A 23200-nucleotide genomic window follows, 5' to 3' on the forward strand; every position below is an offset into this window, starting at 1 on the left:
TCCAATGGAGCAATTTCCAAACACCTCAAGGTACCATGTTTATCTGTCCAAACAATAGTACGCAAGTAAACACCATGGGACCACATAGCTGTCAGACACGTTCCGTCTCCTAGAGATGAACATACTTTGGGGCAAGAAGTGCAAAACAATCCCAGAGCAGCAGCAAAGGACCATGTGAAGATGCTGGAGGAAACAGGTACAAAGAGTCTATCCACAGTAAAAACAAGTCCTATATCGACATAACCTGAAAGGCCGCTCAGCAAGGAAGAAGCCACTGCTACAAAACCACCATAAAAAAGACTACTGTTTCCAACTGCACATGGTCTGATGAACCAAAAATGTAACTGTTTGGCCATAATGACCATTGTGATGTTTGGAGGACAAAGGGAGAGGCTTGCAAGCCAATGAACACCATCCCAACCGTGAAGCACGGGGGTGGCAGCATCATGTTGTGGGGGTGTTTTGCTGCAGGAGACACTGGTACACTTCACAAATTAGATGGCATCATGAGAAAAGAAAAGTATGTGGATATAATGAAGCAACATTTCAAGACATCAGCCAGGGAGTTAAAGCTTGGTCGCAAATGGGTCTTCTAAATGGAAAATGACCCCAAGAATACTTTTAAAGTTGTGGCAAAAAATGGCTTATGGACAACTAAGTCAAAGTGGCCATCACAAAACCCTGACCTCAATCCTATAGAAAATGTGTGGGTAGAACTAAAAAAAGTGTGTGCGAGCAAGGAGGCGTACAAACCTGCCTCAGTTACACGAGTTCTGTCAGGAGGAATGGGCCAAACCCAACTTATTGTGGGAAGCTTGTGGAAGGCTACCCGAAATGTTTGACCCAAGTTAAATAATTTAAAGGCAAAGTGTATGTAAACTTCTGACCCACTGGGAATATGATGAAATAAACAATTCTCTCTACTATTATTCAGACATTTCACATTCTTAAAATAAAGTAGTGATCCAAACTGACCTAAGACAGGGAATGTTTACTAGGATTTTATCTCAGAAATTGTGAAAAACTGAGTTTAAATGTATTTGGCTATGGTGTTTGTAAACCTCCGGCTTCAACTGTATGCCCAGGAGCTGTAGTGTGTATGCGGTGACATGTAGCTGTTCAGTCTGGTTTATCAATGCCTCTGTGCACCAGACAGTTCGCCCGAGGAGAAGGAAACAGTGCTCTTATCATCTCCCATCTCCACCAACAGCGCAGAACAGTGTACTCATAACTCCAGCATGATTTACTGTCACTACAGTGACAGTACACCTTTTCACAATGGCTTACTTGGTTTTGATCTTTGATGTGGTTTTAAACTGTCTCGTAAGGTGTCCTTGAGGAACCTTATAAATAGGTATAGCCATAAATAAAATGTATTATTATTATTTATTATTACTAACTACCTTAGTGTGTACGTGTGACACTTCAACCAGCAAGCTCACATACATCATCCGGAACACATAGTCTCTGAAAACATGACCAATATAAGAAGATAATCCAAGGCCTTGCATGGACCGGTATCATTTCATGATATAACTTGTTGAAACAGACAATGCATTTCAACAGTAGGCTACAACCTTTACCAGAGTGATGCAGCACACACACACACACACACACACACACACACACACACACACACACACACACACACACACACACACACATACACACACACACACACACACACACACACACACACACACACACACACACACACACACACACACACACACACTTTCTCTTGTACCCCAGGTGAGGGTGTGGATGAGTGGCTGCATGAGACACTGTTTAGAACAGGCACCACCTCCTCCTTCTGTTACAACAAACTCATTCAGCAGTCGGAACACTCCTTCACTCGTGGTGTCTGTTGTCATAAAGCCACAGGTTGGATCATCGTTCAGGTGTATTATTGGATATTGGAACGCTCTCCCGGTCATGAATCGGGTTTCCACTGGCCTTTTGCTTCTAACGCTCACGGTAAGGTTATCAGAGGAAACTTAACTTAGACCAATTTTGAACTCGTTCGCAATTCAGTGTGCTGATCAGTCACGGGCCCATCGTTGTTCCCATGTTAGATGTTCGGTTGGGATGTGAGGTTTATTGTAATAATAACAGGGTTTCCGCGGTGTCTTGAAAAGTATTAAAAGTTGATAAATCAATTTTGGGAAAATCAAGACCCTTAATACGTATTAAAAAGTCTTATCACGATTTTATGAGGTCTTGAATTTTGTAGGTATTTTTCTGAACTAGACTCTGTCCAAAGAGTTTGAGTCCTAAAAACCTTTAGTAAAAGTTCGTGAATTTATTAGTTTTATTAAAAAACAAAGATGACTTAGGCTACAGCTCGAAGTGGCGGTGAGGTCTGGAAAAATATTGACAAGGTCTTTAAAAAGTCTTAGAAAGGTATTGAAAATAACCTCACGATTCCTGTATATACCCTGAATAAGGCTTTGAAGCCATTTAGGACAGACAATGATGGACTGACATGGATGAATAGGGTTTAATGCTAAATCGCGTTGTTTACGCCGCTGTTCAAGCGTAACTACAGGGCATTCTGACCCTTCAGGGAGACATCCAATAATCCGCTCACGTTTTGTGTTTGTATAGCTTTATAGCCACAGTTCTTGGCCCACCTGTCCTGTTTAAAACATTTAATTTGTGTCATATCGTGACGTTAGAATTATAAGGTTCTATCTCCATTTTGGTCAAAATTGAGTTTTTTTACATAATCTGATCCATTAGGTGTTTATTAATGCCTGTGTGGTGTTATTTTAAAAATGTTGACATTTTTGAGTTAGTAATTAAATACAAAGGTTCCATCTCACAAAACATAATGGAATGTAAAAACGTTGACGCTCAATATCTCTGAACTGCCCTAAACGGAGATAGAACCTTATCATTCTAAACGGAGATAGAACCTTATCATTCTAAACGGAGATAGAACCTTATCATTCTAAACGGAGAACCTTATCATTCTAAACGGAGATAGAACCGTATCATTCTAAACGGAGATAGAACCTTATCATTCTAAACGGAGATAGAACCTTCTCATTCTAAACGGAGATAGAACCTTCTCATTCTAAACGGAGATAGAACCTTATCATTCTAAACTCACGATATGCAGATGAGAAGAAGTGGTTGTGTGTTGCATTTGTGTTGAGCCTTTCAAATGACTGCTACTGGCTATGAAACAATGTTTAACAACACCCCTAGAATTCCTCCTAATCTGAAAAAGCATGTTGGTCACAGAATGATATTGATATGGTTGGTCACTCCTTTCACAGGGCTTTTGGTAAGCACACTTTAGCTGTCTTTAACCTCTCCTGACAAATAAGATGTTTTCCACATGCCCATCCACTGGCACACACTCCTTGACAGTTTAGCCACTAACTCCCTCTTAACTCTTAAAGCCTGAAGGCTATTTTGTGTACTTGACAACAACTTGAGTTGTTGGGAAGGTCCCCAGGAGGACCTGTTGTCCCTGCTTTCACGGTCATGACACTTCTTTTGTTTAGGTCATATCAGTTATTGACAGGTGAGTGATCCACACAAAATACAAGATTAGTTATACCATAAATAATGGAAACGCCTGCCATCTCAATCTTCAACATGTTTTTCAAAGTCATGGTCTGGTGCAGGTTTGAGTCCATTTCATAGATTTAACTTACATTAAATAGTGTTGTCTTTGATATTGGAGGACTGAGGAGGAGGCAAGTGGCAATTCAGAAAAAAAGAGGGTGTCAAACTGTATTTATATAGAGCCTTTCATGAATGAATGAATCGTTTAATGACCACACGACCTAGGTCGGTGGAATTTGTTTTCGGTACAGGTGGAAAAGCTCAATACAGCAGTGTCAAAAAACATACACACATTGCACATAACTGTCACATGGACATGTACACACATAACCACAAGACAAGAACATAGTCAATATTTACAATTTATAAAGTGCAGTATGTCTGGCAGGGTTAGTGTAGTGACTCAGGTGTTGAGAGTCCAAGGTTATAGCAGAGGGGGAAAATATGTTTTTGAAATGGGATGTTTCAAATACAAATGCAATACAAGGTGCTTAACAGTAAAATGAAAATACGACAATTCAATTATAATACACAATACAGTAAAAAAATAAAATAAACAACAATACAGTAACATAATAAAAAATAAACTAAAAGAATGGTATGCTACCCTGGGAGGCTGTTAAGATTCAGATTCAGATTCAATGTAATTGTCATTAGCATAGTACAAGTACAGTGACAACGAAATGCATTCGGCCAGATCCAGCCAGATGCTATAGTGCATAGTGCAAGCCACAGGTATCTACAGATATATGTCCAGACAGGGCAAAGTATGTACAGTAGGATGTGCAACAGTGCATAGTGCAAGCCATAGGTACAGATATATGTACAGGGAGTGGCGAGGTACGAGGCGGGCGAGGAGGGTGAGGCCTCTGTTCCAGAGCCGAGGACCATAGACACTAAATGCCGCCTCCCCGTAGTTCTTTGTCCTCACCCAGGGAACAACAACAAGAGGCCAGTGGCAGAGGACCTGAGGGATCTAGAGGGGGCACACTTTAAAGGCATGTCTGACAGATATTCAGGCGCTAGGTCATTTACTGATTTGAACACCAATAAAAGGATCTTAAAATCTATTCTAAAACTGACAGGCAAACAATGAAGGGACTTTAAGACAGGTGCGATGTGTGCTCTAAAAGCCCAATGCTCTAAAAGCCCAATGCCGCCCACAGAGTGACAAACTAGCCTCAGGTAGCTTGTTGGGCTTGCGTAAGAGGACATCAGGGTTCAAACCTAGTTGGTGCAATTTGCCAATGCTATCACTGGATGAAAGCCAATGAGAGTCTAGGGCATCTTTACTAGAAACAAATAATTAATAGCAATAAGGTGGTTTGTAATGTAAGAGGTATATTTAACTGAATGACAGCAAACACATTTGAGCTACGCTTTTGAAAATATAGGCTAGTATCTGCTGGTGAGTCAGGAGCCTATAATGACAGACTGGGGTGTGGGAAGACCTGGCTATGGTCCCAGGGCTTTCTGGTGAGGTGACTCCAGTCTAGTTCCACCCAGTGTGTGGCTACCACATACCCAATCAGAATCATTGTACATGTTGTGTGTATACATTTTTCAGTTGCTGTTGTCATGAGAACTCTCATTTCAAGTCATGATTGTGCAACAGTTATCCTTGCCTTTTCCATATAAAACAATTCTCACCCTCATTCCCTTATGTGACACAAACAGCTTTTAGATAAAAATGTTTATTGTCAATGGTCATTGGTTTCAGCATTCGTCTTTACATTCAACATATCACATCATCATATCAACTCAGTTCCTATGACCAAAGTCCTTTTTTCTTTTTTATATTAAGTAAAGTAGAACAAAAACAAAAACAAAAACAAACAAATAAAAAAGAAAAGAAAAGAAAAGAAAAAGAAATAGCGAGTGAACTTGGGGAGCTTTCATCTTACATATGACACAGATTAGAATAGAAAATGATTCAAGAAAATAAACACAATTACATCACCCTCTCATGTTCTTTTAACAGTTCAACAGAAATCTGACCTTACAGGTTTAACATATACCTTTTAGATTCTTAATGTTCGTCCTGGTTAGTATTATGGCAGGGCCAGAAGGTGGTTTAAGAGGTGTTTATGTATAAAGTGTATTTATGATCAATGACCCTACTGAGAGAGGGCCACCTTATGTATACAGTATGTTTTGGGCATAAAGATTGACTTTATGTATTGTAGAGATATACCATACAACCGGATGGCACAATGTAACAGAAACGTAGCCTACGTATGTAGTGTAATATAACCTACATAACATACACAAATTCCCAGCAAACAAACTATGTATTAAAAAAAAAAAGTTTAAAGTGTTAGGAGTAAATGTCTCTAATGAAATATTCATCAGAAAACTGCTTGCATGATTAAGAAATATGATAACGCCAGAAAACTCAGTGTCATGATCCATCATGGTAACTGATGCTGCATTTTATTTATTTATTTTGGAAGCAGGTTTTAGTGGCTGTAGTGGAGGCTCGTAGCTCTGCTGGGCTAAGGAGACAGAAGAGGGAATGGATCATTCCTCCACAGAAGCTGAATGAGAACCAGGACTACACCAAGAGGGCCTACATCGCCAAGGTAACAGACTATTCATGGTTCATTGTCACATGTCACTTTCAAATGGCACTCGAGCAAAGAAAGGTTGGTCACAAGGGGTGTGTGTGTGTGTGTGTGTGTGTGTGTGTGTGTGTGTGTGTGTGAGTGTGTGAGTGTGTGAGTGTGTGAGTGTGAGTGTGAGTGTGAGTGTGAGTGTGAGTGTGTGTTAGTAAGTCTGCTCAGCCTTCCCTCTGTCTGTGTTTCAGATCCGGTCTGATTTTGATCAAGGGAACGGTAATGTGTTGTACTCCCTTGAGGGGATCGGGGCGAGCCAGTACCCCTTCAACCTGTTTGTGGTGAACGAGGACACTGGCCATGTGAAAGTGACTGGTCTACTGGATCGGGAGGTTATTGCCCAGTACAATGTAAGTAGGACTTCTAGCTCAGCTACAGGCATCAAGACTAGGTTATTTATCATGACACATTACTGAGACGATAGATTTATGGGGATTCTGATGATTATGATCCTGATATTTTTCATCTTCAGCTGTCAGGTAAAGCCTATTACAAGGCAAATGGCAAAGAAGCAGAGAAGAACATTGATTTGCGGATCAAGGTTCTGGATAAAAATGACAACCCTCCTAAGTTTGGGGATATAAAACCAGGAGCAGTGTACGAACTCAGTCCAGTAGGCAAGTGTTTTTTTTGTTTAACAATCTACAACTTCAATAATCTAGAGACCCTAAGCATATGCTTTGCTATAGAGATCAGTGTTGATTGTTATGCTTTTGCTGTACTTGTAGACACGTTTGTCATGAAGATCATTGCGACTGATGCGGACGAGGAGGGAAATGAGAACTCCCAGATCGCCTACACCCTTGTTGAACAGCAGCCAGCAGGAGAAGCTATGTTCAAGATCGCCAGGAATGGAGACCTCTTTGTCAATCGGGCCTCGCTCGACAGAGAAGTAAGAACAGAATAACCTCTCTCCTTTTAGACGGAGAGGTACTGACAGTAATTCACTCCACACCAGGCAACAGATCCACTGGTATCAGTTCATTCACTCACTACTGAACATTTCCACCATCATACGTAATCTACGCTCCAGCAAATTCATCACTCTCGTCATCCCCAAAATCTGCACCTCCTTTGGCCGTCACTCTTTCCAGTGTGCTGCCCCCTACTGACTGGAATGAGTTGCAAAAGACACTAAAACTCAACACCGTCATCTCTTTACCCTCTTTTAAAAACTCATTACTAGATATAGTCTCTGATCATCTCTGAGCATCTGCTTTTAAATTAACTTCCCCCCTGCCGTTTTATATACTGTATATATTGTGATGTTGTATTATGTTAGGATGTTTTTAAAATGGACTCTGTTTTGCCTGTTGTCCAGGTCGTCATTGCAAATGAGAATTGGTTCTCAATTGACCTATCTGGTTAAATGAAGGTTAAATAAAAAAATAAAATTAAAGTAATATAATGTCATACTTGGTGCTAATATGAATCAAATAAACCCTTATGTTAGTGTTTCTTAAATCTCATCTGAAGTTGTACATGCTTTGGAATTCAACCACAGGGGGGCAGTATGTACCTGTCTCATAATAAATTTATCAAATAAGACAACTGACAAAATCCTCTGTTACTGAGCTTGTACTCATCCCTCATTGTAGCCCACTCAAAGATTATTTTCACCATATTTGTTCTTTAGGTGACTGACACGTACACGCTGGTGGTGAAAGGTGCAGACCTGAATGGTCAACCAGGGGGCAACACCGCCACAGGCACAGTTAAAGTCACAATCCTGGATGTGAATGACAACCTCCCCACTCTGGAGAAAGAAACGGTAGGACTATACTCTTTCCCCTATTGCTTTTTCTTTAAGTTGATCAGAGTGTTTAGGAACTTTCAAGCAATAATCCATTACTTCCTGTTTCACTGGGGTATAAATATGAGGTGACACAGGCCTATTCCCTTATTTATTTATCAACTACTCACCTGCAAATGCCCATATCTACCGTTAGGGCAATTTAAAAAGTATAAAGAAACTGTTGGAGAATTACGGAGGATAGTAGCATTTTGTGGTCATCAAGTCTCCAAAACTACCATTAGACACCACCTCCATGTTAACACATTTTTTGGAAGGGTTGGGGTTAGGAGTATGCTAAACGCTACTGGAACTTTGACTGGAGCCGTATTCTATGGTCAAATTAGCATTTTGGCAAGAAACACTCATGCTGGGTTTGGCGTAAAAAGAAGGATGGCTACTGAAAAATACCTGATCTCCACTGTTAAGTATGGTGGAGGTTCCGTGATGTTGTGCGGCTGTTTCCTCCAAAGGCCCTTGGAACCTTGTTAGTGTACATGGCATCATCGTTGTATTATGTGAGGAATATGTGCCGATACAGATAATTCTGTAAAAGGCCAATATCGGTGCTCCTATATATTTATCGGGGCTCTAGTACAGACTGATGCAGTGGCTGATAACCTGTGTTTGGTTCTGCAGTACGAGGGCAGTATAGACGAGAACGCAAAGGGCGTGGAGGTGATGAGGATCAAAGCATCGGACTTGGACGTAGAGAAGACTGATAACTGGTTGGCGCAGTTCGAAATCGTCAAGGGCAACGAGGCAGGCTACTTCAGCATCAAGACAGATCCTGAGACCAACGAGGGCATCCTGATCCTGGATAAGGTATGGCAGGATCTCCTACACATTACATCATACATCATACATATTACGTGTCATACACTCACACATACTGTACCCCAGTGGAGGCTCCTCCATAGAGGTGGAGGAGGCCTGGCCTCCCCAATAATTTGAGAGAAGAGAGAGAGATTTTAAAAAGCAATAATTATATTTTTTATTTTTTATTTATTTAACAAAAAAAATTATTTTAAATTGTTTTATATTAATATTATTTATTAATATTATTTCCGTTTTGTTCATAAATATTTTCCATGGCTAAAACCCAATATTGCAATTGTAAAGCACCTACAGGCCAGAATCCCTATCCGTTTCTATTGAAGGAGGCCAGGCCTCCTGTCGAAAAGTCCAGGCCTCCTGTTGGAAAGTGGTTTCTCATAGAAGTCAATGTAATGCAATTTTTTTCATGGCAATATGTGATTGGCCCATCACTGAAAATGGGTGGGAACAGGAGGCCTCTCCTCCGTTGTAGTACCTTTTTTCCGCCACACGCGTGTATGAGTGCTGTTCTGCAGGATAAATATTAGAAATGAGTCCAGGGCTGAATGATTGACATTTTGTTCGTCCAATCACATGAAGCCATTTTGAGAATTCGCCAGTCACTTCAGTCAAAGAAACACTCCATAGTGTCTACGAGTGTCCTATCAACTTGTCCTTTACAGGACACGTCTAGAACACCCATGGCTATTATCCCTGAAAATAATAGCTCATTTGGCCAAATACTTTTGCTTAAAATGACCTCGGAAATCAGCGAGATTCTGGCGCGATTTATACATCTAATAGGTAGACAACATTTAGGATTTATTGAACAGTTTTATTTTTAATGTAGTCGATTTCGTTTTATTACAAGTCAATGTAATATTCTTCCATATCAAATGGAGTCCTGGAGAGAGTATGCCGCCCCTCAGCTAAACCAGTGGTGAGTTGAACTAATCAGATGTCTCTACCAGTGTTACACCACTAGTTCTCAGTAGTAATACCACTCCATTGCATGTCTGTGTTTCTCAGCAGATGAAGCCAGCTGGAACCAGTACTGTCCTCACAACATTAAACATTTTTATTTATTTATATTAAATATATTGAATAAAACTACATTTGATAAAGAAACTGTTACTTATCTTTTTTATATGCTAAACTTGATTAAATTGATGATTACATGTTGAAGCTGTAGAAGAAGAAGAATGAAAAATGTAGGCTAAACTAAATTGTTTTTTAACCACATAATTATCAAATTCCTGCCTTTTACACATGTTCACTGGGCATTTATATTACATCCAAATGTCATTTCTCAACTTAATTATCAGGCAGGCTCATAGACTTACAGCAATGTCATTTCTTCAGGCAGGCACATAGGCTAAGCTCTGCACAATGAATTCCATCAATCAGAACTTTCTGATTGTAGCTTACACTCCAAATAGTATCTATGCCTTTGTCCAGCACAAAGACAGATAAGAAGAACAGGGAACATTCCATCGCGAGTGAAGCGAGCAAGCGGAAAAAAATTGGCCTCCTCAATTCTGGAAGTCACCAGCCTCCACTGCTGTACCCATACACACATGCACAAAATACACATATATATACTGTATATATATATATATGCATATACACACAAACAAAATAAATACCAAAATAAAATACACAAAACAATTACCACCTTGGTTATTACTGCAAATTTCTTTTCTTTTCCTTTTGTTTTTGTCTCTGAACTAATGCCTACATTTATTGTAGCCAATTGATCTGATTACCTTTGCCTTCTTGCATGTTCTTTCTTTAGGCTGTTGATTATGAAGATGTGAAAGACCTTGATCTTGGACTGATCGTAAGAAACAAGGCTCCGCCGCATGGCGGAGGTGGAACAGGGGGAGGGAGTGGAGGAGGGAGTGGAGGAGGAGGAGGAGGAGGAGGGGGGGGGGGGAGGAGGAGGAGGAGGTGGTGGTGGAGGAGGAGGAGGAGGAGGAAGTGGTGGTGGTAGTGGTGGAGGAACTGGAGGAGGAACTGGAGGAGGAACTGGAGGAGGAACTGGAGGAACAACAGGAGGAACAACAGGAGGAACAACAAGTTACACAGGCTACAAAACATACCCAATCAAAATCAATGTGAATAACAAGCCAGAGGGCCCACACTTCGACCCCAAGGTCAAGGCCATCCCCATCTCAGAAGACAGCAAGACTGTCAAAATCAATGAGGTCATCGCCAAATACCCAGCCTTAGACGGAGACACAGGACTGCCGGCAGAGAATGTCAGGTCTGTCTGCAAACATAGTAACAAACACAAACGCACACAAACGTACCCACATTGGAACATTTTACACATATACATTTTCAACGTGTAGGCCTACATGTTGGCCAAAGCATTAACAGACGTCTCCATTGTGACTGATAGGTATGCTAAGGGCTCTGATCCGGACAACTGGTTATCAGTGGACCCAGTGACAGGAGATATTAAACTCAACAAGCTGCCAGATCGAGAGTCCCCATTCCTGGTGAACGGGACATACACCGCCAAGATACTCTGCATGACCCAAGGTAGGCTAGTTTAGTCTGTTAGCTGTTCAACTGAACTCTAACAAACTTAGCAAGTTTAACCTTAAAGTTCAAATATTTAGCCACACTCTATTGCAGTTAAACCCTTAAATGACATGACCTCAATCACCCAAACCTGATCTTCAGCACAAGATTATCTCACATGAATGTACAACCACTGTGCTTGACTCTGAGCTATGGGTCAATTAGACAATCTCTAATTAAGCCTTCCCTAGTCTTAAAAGCATTTAATGCAGGTCTTAATTTGTGTTTGTGAAACTGTCTGGCTCAGGACTGACAATGAAACTATCCTCATTTTCACAGTTATTTAATTGTTTATTTAAGCTTTTTATTATTTTCTATTTTAATGAATTACCATTTCCTAATCCATGGGGTCCAGAGTTTTGGGTTGATTTTTCTTGTTGTTTGGGTTTTTTTCACGGATCCGGGGCTATAGACCCGTACGCCCAGGCCTAACGACGTCACTGTATATTAGTAGTACGATAGATTTGTTTACATACCAGGTTTATGTTAGTGTTTTTCACCACTCGTTAGCTGCAAGATACCCGTTTAGCACAAATTGGAATAGTGCTGCTCTTCAGAGGGGGGAACACTTCATCTAGCGGTGTAGTGTAGTACTGTTTCACACCAGCAGGGGATGCTCAATCTCTGATACTAAACATGAGTGCAGGTTTCTATGGTGACATTGTCATCATCATCCATATCCTGAGTGTCTATTTTGTCTCCTTCTCTGCCTGCAGACATTCCCTCTCACACAGCCACGGGAACCATAGCCATCCAGGTGGAGGACTTCAACGACCACTGCCCCACCCTGACCAAAAAAGTTCAGAACATGTGTACGACCACCGACGCGGTCTATGTGACAGCTGTGGATGAGGATGCAGACCCCAACGGAGCCCCTTTCAGCTTCACCATCATCCCTGAGGGCACCAAGGGAGTCTGGGTTGTTGAGCATCTGAACGGTGAGGGCAATGGAGGTCCTATTGAGCGAATGAGGGTTGTAAGTCTGACATTGACTGGCTGTCATCAAACAGCTACGATGTGTGACAGGGTTGATTAGCCTAGCATAGCCTAGCATAGCACCTAGCATAGCACCTAGCATAGCCTAGCATAGCACCTACTCAAGTCATCAGACGTCGAGCCTTCCTAATCCCAGGACAGAAATGGCTAACCCTGAGGATGTCTGTGACCTCTGACCCTGAGAATGTGTATGACCTCTGACCCTGAGGATGTGTGTGACCTCTGACCCTGAGGATGTGTGTGTGACCTCTGACCTCGAGGATGTGTGTGTGACCTTTGAGCTTGAGGATGTGTGTGTGACCTTTGACCCCGAGGATGTATGTGACCCTTGACCTGTGTGACATGTGTTTTGCAGACACCTCAGCTATCCTCAGATCTCAAGAGTCCGTGTGGCCCGGCCCGTACGAGGTTGCCGTAGAGATCAGGGACCAGCAGGGGCTGTCATGTCCAGACCTGCAGAAGCTGAAGGTGAACGTGTGCACCTGTGAAGACGGAGAAGTGTGCAGATCACGAGGGAACCAAGGCAGCAATAAAGGGTCAGAACTCGGACCCGCAGGCATCGGCCTGCTCCTCCTGGGCCTGCTGATGCTACTGCGTGAGTATGATAGCATGGTTAGGATTACGCTTCTGCAGAACTCCATAGCCCATCCTCATTCCTAGTGCACTGAAGTGAACCACGACAACATGCCCAGGCCAATCCAGGCAGGACATTTTTAGGCACATTTCCCACAGAATCTCTCATCAAACATCGTTGCCCAAACTGTCTCTGACTTGTCAAGTCATTACCATAATTACTTTGGAAACAGCAATGTCATTAATTCATACATTCGAAGTAAAAGTAAGCGATTTTCCATGAGAGGAAGGGGGTGGTGGAGACATTTACCACTGGTACAGGGTTGTGGCACGAGGCGAAGCCGAGTAGGAAAACCCTGTACCAGTGGTAAATGTCTCCACAACCCCCGCCCTCGAATGGTCAATTGCTTTTCTACAAAAGCTACCGCATAATATAAAAAATACACAGTTGTAACATTAAATTCATTCATTTACAATCATTAATCGTTTCAGAATACATATATCCTTCCGCCACAGAATATAGTCCCATAAACAAGATCAACGATTGCATTGTACGGTAGGCCACATTCACTTGCCTTTGAGACAAAAACAAGTCAGCACAAGTGTTCTTAATCAGACTGATTGGGAGGCGCATTGATAGTGGAAATGCGGTTGGAGCTGAACTGAAGGTTGTTGGGGTATTTACCACTGTTGCTAGGGAATCAGAATCCAGTATCCAAACATGCTGTTGTAGAAGATGTGTTTGTCACCTGGGGGGTATTCCACGTACGTTGATTAGTATATCGGCGATTAAAATAAAAGCCGCGTTCAGGCAACTCGTAATTGGGATTCAAGTCTCAAGTGATTCCTCGAACGAGGATCAGCCTTGTGTCATCAGTGTTCACAGAACACCGGTTTAGAAATCCTCGATATGGGCTCGTGCACACAGACATAAAGAGCCCAGAAGAGTCGAACTGTCGAAATGAAGATACTAGCCTGCGCAGCGGTCCCACTTATTGCGCAGCAGTCCGACTTCGAAAAATAAGATGTAAAATAAGATGTAAAATAAGATGTAAAAAAGTGCAATACTGCCGCAATTAACAAGGCGAGGGAAAAGGTTTGGCAAGAAATTGCTGACCGATTAAATGCATAGGTCATACTAGCCCCAGTTATTGTTATATTTTCATATTTTAATAAATGAATATTTACTACTGTGGTGATATCAGTAGCAGGCTACATAGAGTCATTTTGCCACGATGGCATAGTGGTATTTACCGCTGCCATGGTTTTAATTCGTCATTTTAAGACGGTGGTTCAAATCCTTCTGACACACTTTTTACTGCATTTTGTTGTCTGAATCTAATCTAAAATCTCATCTAAAAAAGTATGTAGGCTATAAAATGATGGTGTAGGCTAATGTACAAGAACTGACACGATTACAATGGTGTTTGAAGCCTTTCTGAGTAGTAAATTATGTTCTTCTAACTGGACCCTGGATTTAGCATAGATTATTTTTTCTTATGATTACTGATGGATAGATGATTCACTTAGACAGATATATATATATATATATATATATATATATATATATATATATATATATATATATATATATATATATATATACCGTATATATATATATATATATATATATATATATATATATATATATATATATATACAGTATATATATATTGTAAATCGATTTGCATGAAGGCTTCGGTTAAATGTAAAAAAACAAAAAAACATTAAATTCGAAGTATTGAACCAGCGACCTTCGGACCTCTAGCTGGCTGCCTTAACCCCTGCGCCAAACACACCACTGTGATGACAGCAATGCAAGTTGATAGACATACCTATTTTATTATTTTTTTACACTATTTATCTATTTATCTATCTATCACACAATCAAACTATCTATCTATCTATCACACTTTCAAAATATCAAACTATCTATCTATCAATCTCGTAAAAAGTGGGAACTAATATTTCCTAAAAGACACTTGACGGAACTGTCGTTCGGGATGTAGTTTCCGCCGCCTGCGAGACATTTTTGACGCACGTATTACCTAAACCAGCCTGTAAACCTGCTCGCTACCAGGTTTGCTCAGTAGGAAGCAGCGAATTATTTGAGCCACATTTATGGAACCAAACGCAAGCTGAAATTAGCACCCGGATCTGATTTAAACCTGGATCAGATTTAATCACCCTACATGGAATAGGCCCCATGTGTGCTTGTTCAAGGCAGGGTATCTGCCCCACCCATACTTTTAGTCTAACCCCCCTTGTTGTGTCCTCTAGTCATCCCTCTCCTTCTGCTGTTCTGCCGCTGTGGGGGGCCTGGGACCCTGCCTGGGGGCTTCACCGAGATGCCTTTTGACACCAAAGCCCACCTCATCTCCTACCACACAGAGGGACAGGGCGAGAACACAGTAAGAAAGACCTATTAAATGTAATTTTGGGAATTTCATATTCATTATAGATGATTGTTTGTGGTTGTATGTTTCCCCTTCTAACAGTCTGTGTGACCACTTTCATTTTGAACCTTTAACAGGATGTGCCTCTGCTGAACACACCAATGCAAGTAGACGCACCAATGGTCAAAATGGGCAACATGGGTCAAGTGTCAGCAGCACCGCCCATGGGGATGGGACCAGGACCAGGGTCGATGGGACCAGGGTCGATGGGACCAGGGTCAATAGTAGCAGGGTCAGTGGGAGGAGGGTTCATGGGAGCAGGGTTCATGGGAGAAGCTTTACAAAACTCCTCGTCCACAATGGGTGGCGGATTCTACCAAGCCGAAGACAGGCGCATGGACATGAATGGGGCATATATGAATGGGGCAGAGATGAGTGGCCAAGAGTATGGAGGGGCCTACTACTCTGAGTTTGAAAGCAGAGAGGCAGGAATCTATGGTGGCATCGCTCTGTCAGAGGACTACCTGGGGGAGTACTACTCGCAGGTAAGGAGATACAGTAGTTAACAGCTCCACCCACAGTCGAATCCCTGTCCAAATTCAACATTGTACAGTTCATTGACTCAAAAATACAAACCACACCGTCCTTTATGTGAAGTAAAGTGTAAGTGTATGAAGTAAAGTCACGTATAAAGTCTGTGTTTTAATGTTTTCCAGAAGGCAAGCTGTGCTGCGGAGAACCACGTCCAGAAGGACAGTCTGTTGGTGTATGACTACGAAGGCCAGGGCTCTCCTGTGGGCTCGGTGGGCTGCTGCAGCCTCCTGGAATCGGACAACGACCTCCAGTTCCTCAACGACCTGGGGCCAAAGTTCAAGACCCTGGCCGAGATCTGCCGAGGTGAGGAGATTCGGACGGAGGTCAGGACAACAAGGGTCTCTGCCCCTCCTCCGCCCATGCCCACTGTCTCCATGGCAACAGCAGCCAGCAGTATGACGACAGTGGTGAACAGCTCTGTGTCAGTCCGGCCCCCGGCCCCGAAGATCCAGGTGGAGAGGACTGTGGTGACGGAGTCGGAGCGTCCGGCTACACTGAGACCCCAAAGCCAGACCTTCCTGGTGCAGCAGCAGCAGCCTGTGTACTACACCACCAGCCCTGTGCTGCAGCCAGTGCAGTACGTCATGGAGCCACAGGTTCACAACACTGTGCTGCTGGCAGAGAGGCCCTCTGGTGTCAACCTGCAGAATATGGTAGTGCTCAACGGGCCTCCGGCAGGAGCTGCTCAGGGCCTGGTGCTGCAAGGCCAGCAGGTGGTGTCTGGCATCCCGGCTCAGGCCACTCTCGGCAGGAGGGAGGGGGGGATGGTGCTGGTGGGGGGGGGCGGGGGTGGAGGGCACTTCACTGGCTCTCAGAACCTGATGGTACCTGTGGGCTCGGGACAGATAGGGATGGGGGGGCAGATACTGCAGGGGGGGCAGATACTGCAAGGGGGGCAGGTACTGCAAGGGGGGCAGGTTCTGCAAGGGGGGCAGGTACTGCAAGGGGGGCAGATATTGCAGGGGGGGCAGGTACTGCAGGGGGGGCAGGTTCTGCAAGGGGGGCAGGTATTACAAGGGGGGCAGGTATTGCAAGGGGGGCAGGTTCTGCAGGGGGGGCAGGTACTGCAGGGGGGGCAGACATGGCTCCAGCAGGGCTCCCTGCAGCGAGGGGGCCTCGTAGGGTCTCAGACCGTCCTGTTGGTGGAGGGGCAGGGGGGTAGCGGGGGGGGGGGTAGTGCAGGGCGGAGTGGTAGGGCTCTCTCAGGGGTCACTGCAGAGGAGCGCCCTGTCTGGCTCACAGAGCGGCATTGTGGGATTCAGCGGGTCCTCCTCCAGCACTGGACCAGTCGCTGCCACGCGCAAGGTGGTAATGCAGGAGAGAAGAGTGGTGACCAGTTAGAGTTAGTATGTGTTTAGACACGCAGGTTTAGAATCTAACTTACATTTACATTTTGAAATTTTTGACATTTAGCAGACGCCTTTATCTAACCTCATGTGGTAACTTGCCCATCAGGAATCATACCGTATCAAAATCTCACTCACACTGGTGCTAGCGGGGATAGTTATATCAGCATGTGTGTGCATGTGCAATTCACCTTCTGCTACACATCCTGACTGTTGCTTGTGGGAGAAACTTTTATATACTGTGTTTCTGTTAACCCGTACACACACATACATACTACCTATTTTTTACCTACATGTACATTTGATTTTTATTTAAATCTGGGAAATAGTATTTCTTCTGTCTTTTGTATAAATTATATCTACCGTACTGTACATTTATGTTGAATAATAACAACACGATTCTTCAACACAAATTGTATTGTTTTCACTTTTTAGAAGATTAGGCACTAGTTTCATGTCACTATGGAACAATCAAAAAAACAACTGATAGTCATATTGGCTGCTTTAGAGTTTGCCATGCCTATATAAGGTCAAATGAGGTGTGCCGGAGCACACACCCACAAGTCACCCCCGCTCCTCCATGGTGCCCTCAGAATGCATATTTAATTGGATGTTTGTCTGAGACATCACAGTACTCATCTTTGTCTTTATCTATAAAACCTCCACTGACCCTGAACTAACCAAGCTGGTTGAGCAGGGCTTTTACAAGGAGGAGTGGCTGTGCCGTGGTGAAAGAATTCTCAGATGGCACGGTTGTTTTCATTTAATGGGAATGTGTTCTACCCTTTGTGACCACAAACTAATTCTTCCCTGGAACTATCTTGCAACACAGCCAACGGCCGTCCCCCTAAGCAATTACCATAGTATTCTGTTGGCTGTACACACAGAACACACCTCAGTGTCAGTGTATTTCTGACTCGAGCAGTCCTTTTTAATCATATCCTCAATTAGAAAAGCACTTCAAACTTTCTTTTGGCCTTGCACAATACTAAATTGTTTCAAATTGTCATTGATTTGAATGAACTAATTACTTGACAAATAGACAAAGACAAATACAAATATTACTTGTATGTTGATCATGCCTGAGAGAATGCTGCACTTTATAAAATCTCCTGTCTGGTCCGATTGTGCAGACTAGGAGGAGTAGGGAGTACAGGATGTGGGGCCGCCCCTCTTCTTCCTGACATCCTAGACTAAGACCCCTAACATACTAAGAACCACCTGACATTAGTCACTTTAGGCAGTCTGCAAAGGTTTCCATTCACCAAATCAACTGAGAACTGTTTCTCTGTTTCTCTGTTTCACTATTTCTCAAACAAAATGTTTGGTGCTCCTCCAGAAATCATAAGTAGTATAAAAAGTATTTTATAGTCATTGCTACTGGGTTGAATTAATGTATCCCTTTCATACTACAGTATGTCTCCTTGAAAATGAGTTTGGTTATTTTTGTTGTTATTTTTATGGTTTATTGTGATATGTTTATGTTTTTATAGAACATTGTGCATGTCCATCACATGATCAGCAGTGTATTTTCTGTTATTGGGTTCCATTGGATTGGTTTATCCATGGTCATTGTTATCCGTCATTGTTTGGTAAGAGTAATTACCACTTTTTTACCACAATAATTATTACCACTTTTCTTGTTATGTTAGTGAAACAGGGGATAATTGTTTTGTCGTGTATCTATTTACTCTTGAATGCACTGGTATGTATTTTTGGCAAATAGATATATCTGAAACCTGTCTTCTTTTTTTGTGTTTCAATTAAATGGATTGTCTGTCTGCTGCCAGTTGGCTGAGATGTGAAACTAATGTGTTGCACAGGAAATGACACTGAAATGGCAGTAAGATCTCAGATTTCATAAGCCTGTTCATAATCCTAAAACATATCTTCTCTTTGGATTGCAATGCACAATTTTCAGTGGCACTGATCTTAATGCTGATTTTTTAAATCTTAATGCTGGTTATGTAACTGGAGATTCAATTGCTCTCAGTTATTTAGGCTGAAGTCCGAAATATATATTTCATATGCTGTACTACAGACCACTTCCGAGGCAAGGACATTTTATTTGAATAAAGGCATTTCAGTTACATTAGCAATCCCTTTCAATCTTCAAAAGTCTGGAAATTGGAATTCTGGAACTTTCACTTCATATGTACATTGTCAAGATTTCCTTTAAATGTGCACTAAAATAAAGATTATTTTTAATGTTACAACCACAGTACAGCTATTTCTCATGTCTTCGTATTTGTCTATTGGTGTGTCCCAATTCTCTAGTTTTTCTTTACAAAGAATGCACCTGTGCACTCCCATACATGGATTTAAAAGGGAATGGATTTGTGAGAGAACTCATGCTTACACCAATCATATCAATCATATGGGATTGGTGTAAGCATGACTTCGATCACAAATGCATTCCCTTTTAAATTAAATGCATATTAACCTTTTACATTGAGATTTAAAAGTATCATGAATTAGTGGAGAATAGAGGTAGATAATGTGTGTGTGCGTGTGTGTGTGTATTAAACACAGGACAATTGCACACACACACACACACACACACACACACACACACACACAAAATCAACCCATTGCTCCCATGATTAGATTTCAATGGTGCCTGCAGTGTGAATTTTCCTTTAATTGAACACGTTGACAGCATTCATTTTCAGATGTTTCGTGATCATTTTAGCCGCTTCGTCACCTCCCGTCTGGATTATTGTAATGGAGTCCTGTTCGGGGTTCCCAACAAAGCCCTGGACAGGCTCCAGTATGTGCAGAACTCAGCTGCCAGGGTCCTCACCCACACCAAGCCCTGGCAGCACATCACCCCCACCCTCATTCACCTCCACTGGCTCCTGGTCAAGTCCTTCAACTATGCATGACACATCATTTGAAAGCTTACAATCTGCACTTTCTTAATCTGGATAAAACTGAAAAATTACTGTTCAAATCAAACACCATAACAAAAACAGAGCTTCTAAAAGGCGAGCTTGTACTACTATTTGTTCTACTATTTGTACTATAAGTAAAGCCAAAACTAAAATAAAACCTTGCAGTCAAAACCCAAATACATTCGAACCAGCCATCCCTGCTCTTAGTGAAACTAAACAAAATGTATTCATGTGTGTGTGTGTGTGTGTGTTAAGTGAATCATGGTCTCATAAACTATAATTTAAATGTGAGATATAATTATAGTGTTAGTCAGTCAATTCCAATGAATGCCTGAGGAATGACGAATGTCAGGACAGGGCATGTCCTACCATAAACCAGGTATGATCGTCTGTATGGGCCCCGGGACTGAGCCCTCATGTGAGACTTTGCAACACCCCCCCCCCCCCCCCCCCCCCCCTGCTAAGTGTGTCCTGAGCTGGGACACCGGACACCAGTCCCTGCCCCTCCAGCACCAGGCCCTGAGAAGATTCTGATGGAGTTCCGCTGACCACTACCATACTCCGCAGGTTGACACCAGTACATTCCATTCAATGTACACGACTCATTCCCGACTTGTTTTATCCAAAGCGACTTACATTGCAGTTGAGTCCTGAGATTTTTCAGTATATATGGTCCCGGCGGGAATCGAACCCACAACCTTAGCCTTGTTAACATCACGCTCTACCAACTGAGACACAGAGGACCCAGCATTCTGGGTGCAGTTCTTCTGCCCTGAGGGTACATCTTCAATATACTATACCTACCACACCCTACCGTACTCCTGCTGATACGCCTGCACTCAGGAGGTGCAATCTTTATGGAGGGAATAGAAGGGGGAGGGGTAGAGAGAGAGAGAGAGAGAGAGAGAGAGAGAGAGAGAGAGAGAGAGAGAGAGAGAGAGAGAGAGAGAGAGAGAGAGAGAGAGAGAGAGAGAGAGAGAGAGAGAGAGAGAGAGAGAGAGAGAGAGAGAGAGAGAGAGGGGCGGGCAGATATAAGACCTAGAGAGGATAGAAAAAGAGAGGGAAGGTGGACCGAGGAGTGAATGAAGAGAGAGCTCAGGGAGAAGAGAATGTTGGAAGTGATGTCTTTCCTACGTGTGAATGTATCGTAGGAGCATCGGGTTGGCAATTAGACATGTTTACATGTTTAGCTCTTAATCACCCAGCTCAACGCTACGGAATTCAACCTCAGTGTAAACATTGACTCATCCGAGACGCACGGTCAGCTGTACCGAGAGCAGAGCGGAACAACGCGGACTTGCAGCCATCAGTTGTTTTCCACCTCCCATCTCCTCCGGGCTATTCTGTTCCAGGTGTGCTGGTGAAGTGTCTTGTTCCACAGGTGACAACCCTGCAATGATTCATCTACCAGCTGTCTCTCTTTTGCTGGTGTGTTTTGCTCTAGTGGTGAGTTCACAAAATCCTTTGTATGTTTTCTATAGCTGCAAGAGGGTACTTAAATGTATATATATATATATATATATATATATATATATATATATATATATATATATTTCATATGTATACACTATATGGACAAAAATTATTGGGACACAATTATCGTCTGGGGCTGTTTTCATTGTTTGGGCTAGGCCCTTTAGTTCCAGTGAAGGGAAATCTTAATGCTACAGCATACAATGTGATTCTAGAGAATTGTATGATCCAACTTTGTGGCAACAGTTTGGGGAAGGCCCTTTCCAATTTCAGCATGACAATGCCCCCATACACAAAGTGAGGTCCATAATGACATGGTTTGCCGAGTTTGGTCTGGGAGAACATGACTGGCCTGCACACAGAGCTCTGACCTCAACCTCATCGAACACCTTTGGGATGAATTGGACCGCCGACTGTGAGTCAGTCCTTCTGACCCAACATCAGTGGCCGACCTCATTAATGCTCTTGTGGCAGAATGGGAGAAAATCCCTGCAACCATATTCTAAAATCTACTCTAGTAGAAAGTCTTCCCAGAAGAGTGGAAGCTGTTATAGCAGCAAATGTAGGACCAACTCCATACTAATGCCCATGGTTTTGGAATGAGAAGTTCAACAAGCACATATGGGTGTGATGTTCGGGTGTCCCAATACTTTTGTCCAGATAGTGTATCATGGCTCCTAAAATGTAACTCTGTGTCTCTATGTTAATCTTCCTTCTAGCACAATGACTGCCAATGACCCCAGGCCTGAGCACAGATATCTTTTTCCTGCTATGACTGGTGGATAGATTATTGACTTACTTAGTCTCATGTATTTGTTGTAAATCGCTTTGGATTAAGGTGCCTGCTAAATGCCAAAAATTTAAGGTAAAAGGTTGTGCATGTATGAACAGACTTTCTGATGATGCCATTCATCTCATCGTGGACATCCTGTGATTTCACATGTTCAGCAGCACCAAGTTATGATAACAACCCTCCCCTCACCTTATAATCCAACTCCTATCCCATAACAGCCAATACTTTTCAAATAATTAAATATAACTAATTAGATTGTCTTGCCTTATCATGACCAAACCACTAAGGACCTATTTCTCCAGTTTTTGTTCTTACAGGAGACTTTGTAAATAAATGATGCCTGTTCATGAATGTGATCATACGGAGCCCCCCTGGGGTCACATGGTAGAAAAACTGATTTACTAAATCGAGGGAACGGATTCACACATCAAATATTTTTTTTCTACCATGTGACCCCAGGGGGGCTCCGTATGATCATGTTTATCCATTCATGGGGTATTTTAATGGGGGCAGATAGGCCTACAAACACATTGCCACGTTTATAAGTTAATGAGTCTGATGCGTTGAACAATAATGTCTATAGTTTACACCAATTCTCAACACTCATCTCTAGATGGGCTTTTACACATGGTGAACGGAGTGGAAAAAACAACACACAATCGCATGTTTTAAAAGAATACAGAGATGGGGACTTAAAGGTTGACTCCACGATGTGGCATAGCCACCAAACAGTGGGGTGACTAA

General features: G+C 42.5%; 1 protein-coding gene across 1 annotated transcript; it reads left to right on the plus strand.

Moving 5' to 3' along the window:
- Positions 1 to 1843: 1843 nt before the first annotated feature.
- LOC308162441 (desmoglein-2.1-like) lies at positions 1844 to 22400 on the plus strand (the record flags this gene model as incomplete). Its single annotated transcript, XM_080536593.1, is given in 16 exon segments — positions 1844 to 1977; positions 6036 to 6161; positions 6386 to 6544; positions 6667 to 6811; positions 6923 to 7086; positions 7831 to 7965; positions 8626 to 8811; positions 10598 to 10731; positions 10733 to 11068; positions 11207 to 11349; positions 12108 to 12329; positions 12743 to 12982; positions 15241 to 15371; positions 15494 to 15901; positions 16073 to 16849; positions 22383 to 22400. Coding segments are annotated over 16 exon segments (3366 nt in total). The 5' UTR covers positions 1844 to 1935.
- Positions 22401 to 23200: the final 800 nt, after the last annotated feature.

Source organism: Nansenia antarctica, assembly GCF_963989245.1.
Source record: "Nansenia antarctica genome assembly, chromosome: 7".
Lineage (NCBI taxonomy): Eukaryota > Metazoa > Chordata > Actinopteri > Argentiniformes > Microstomatidae > Nansenia > Nansenia antarctica.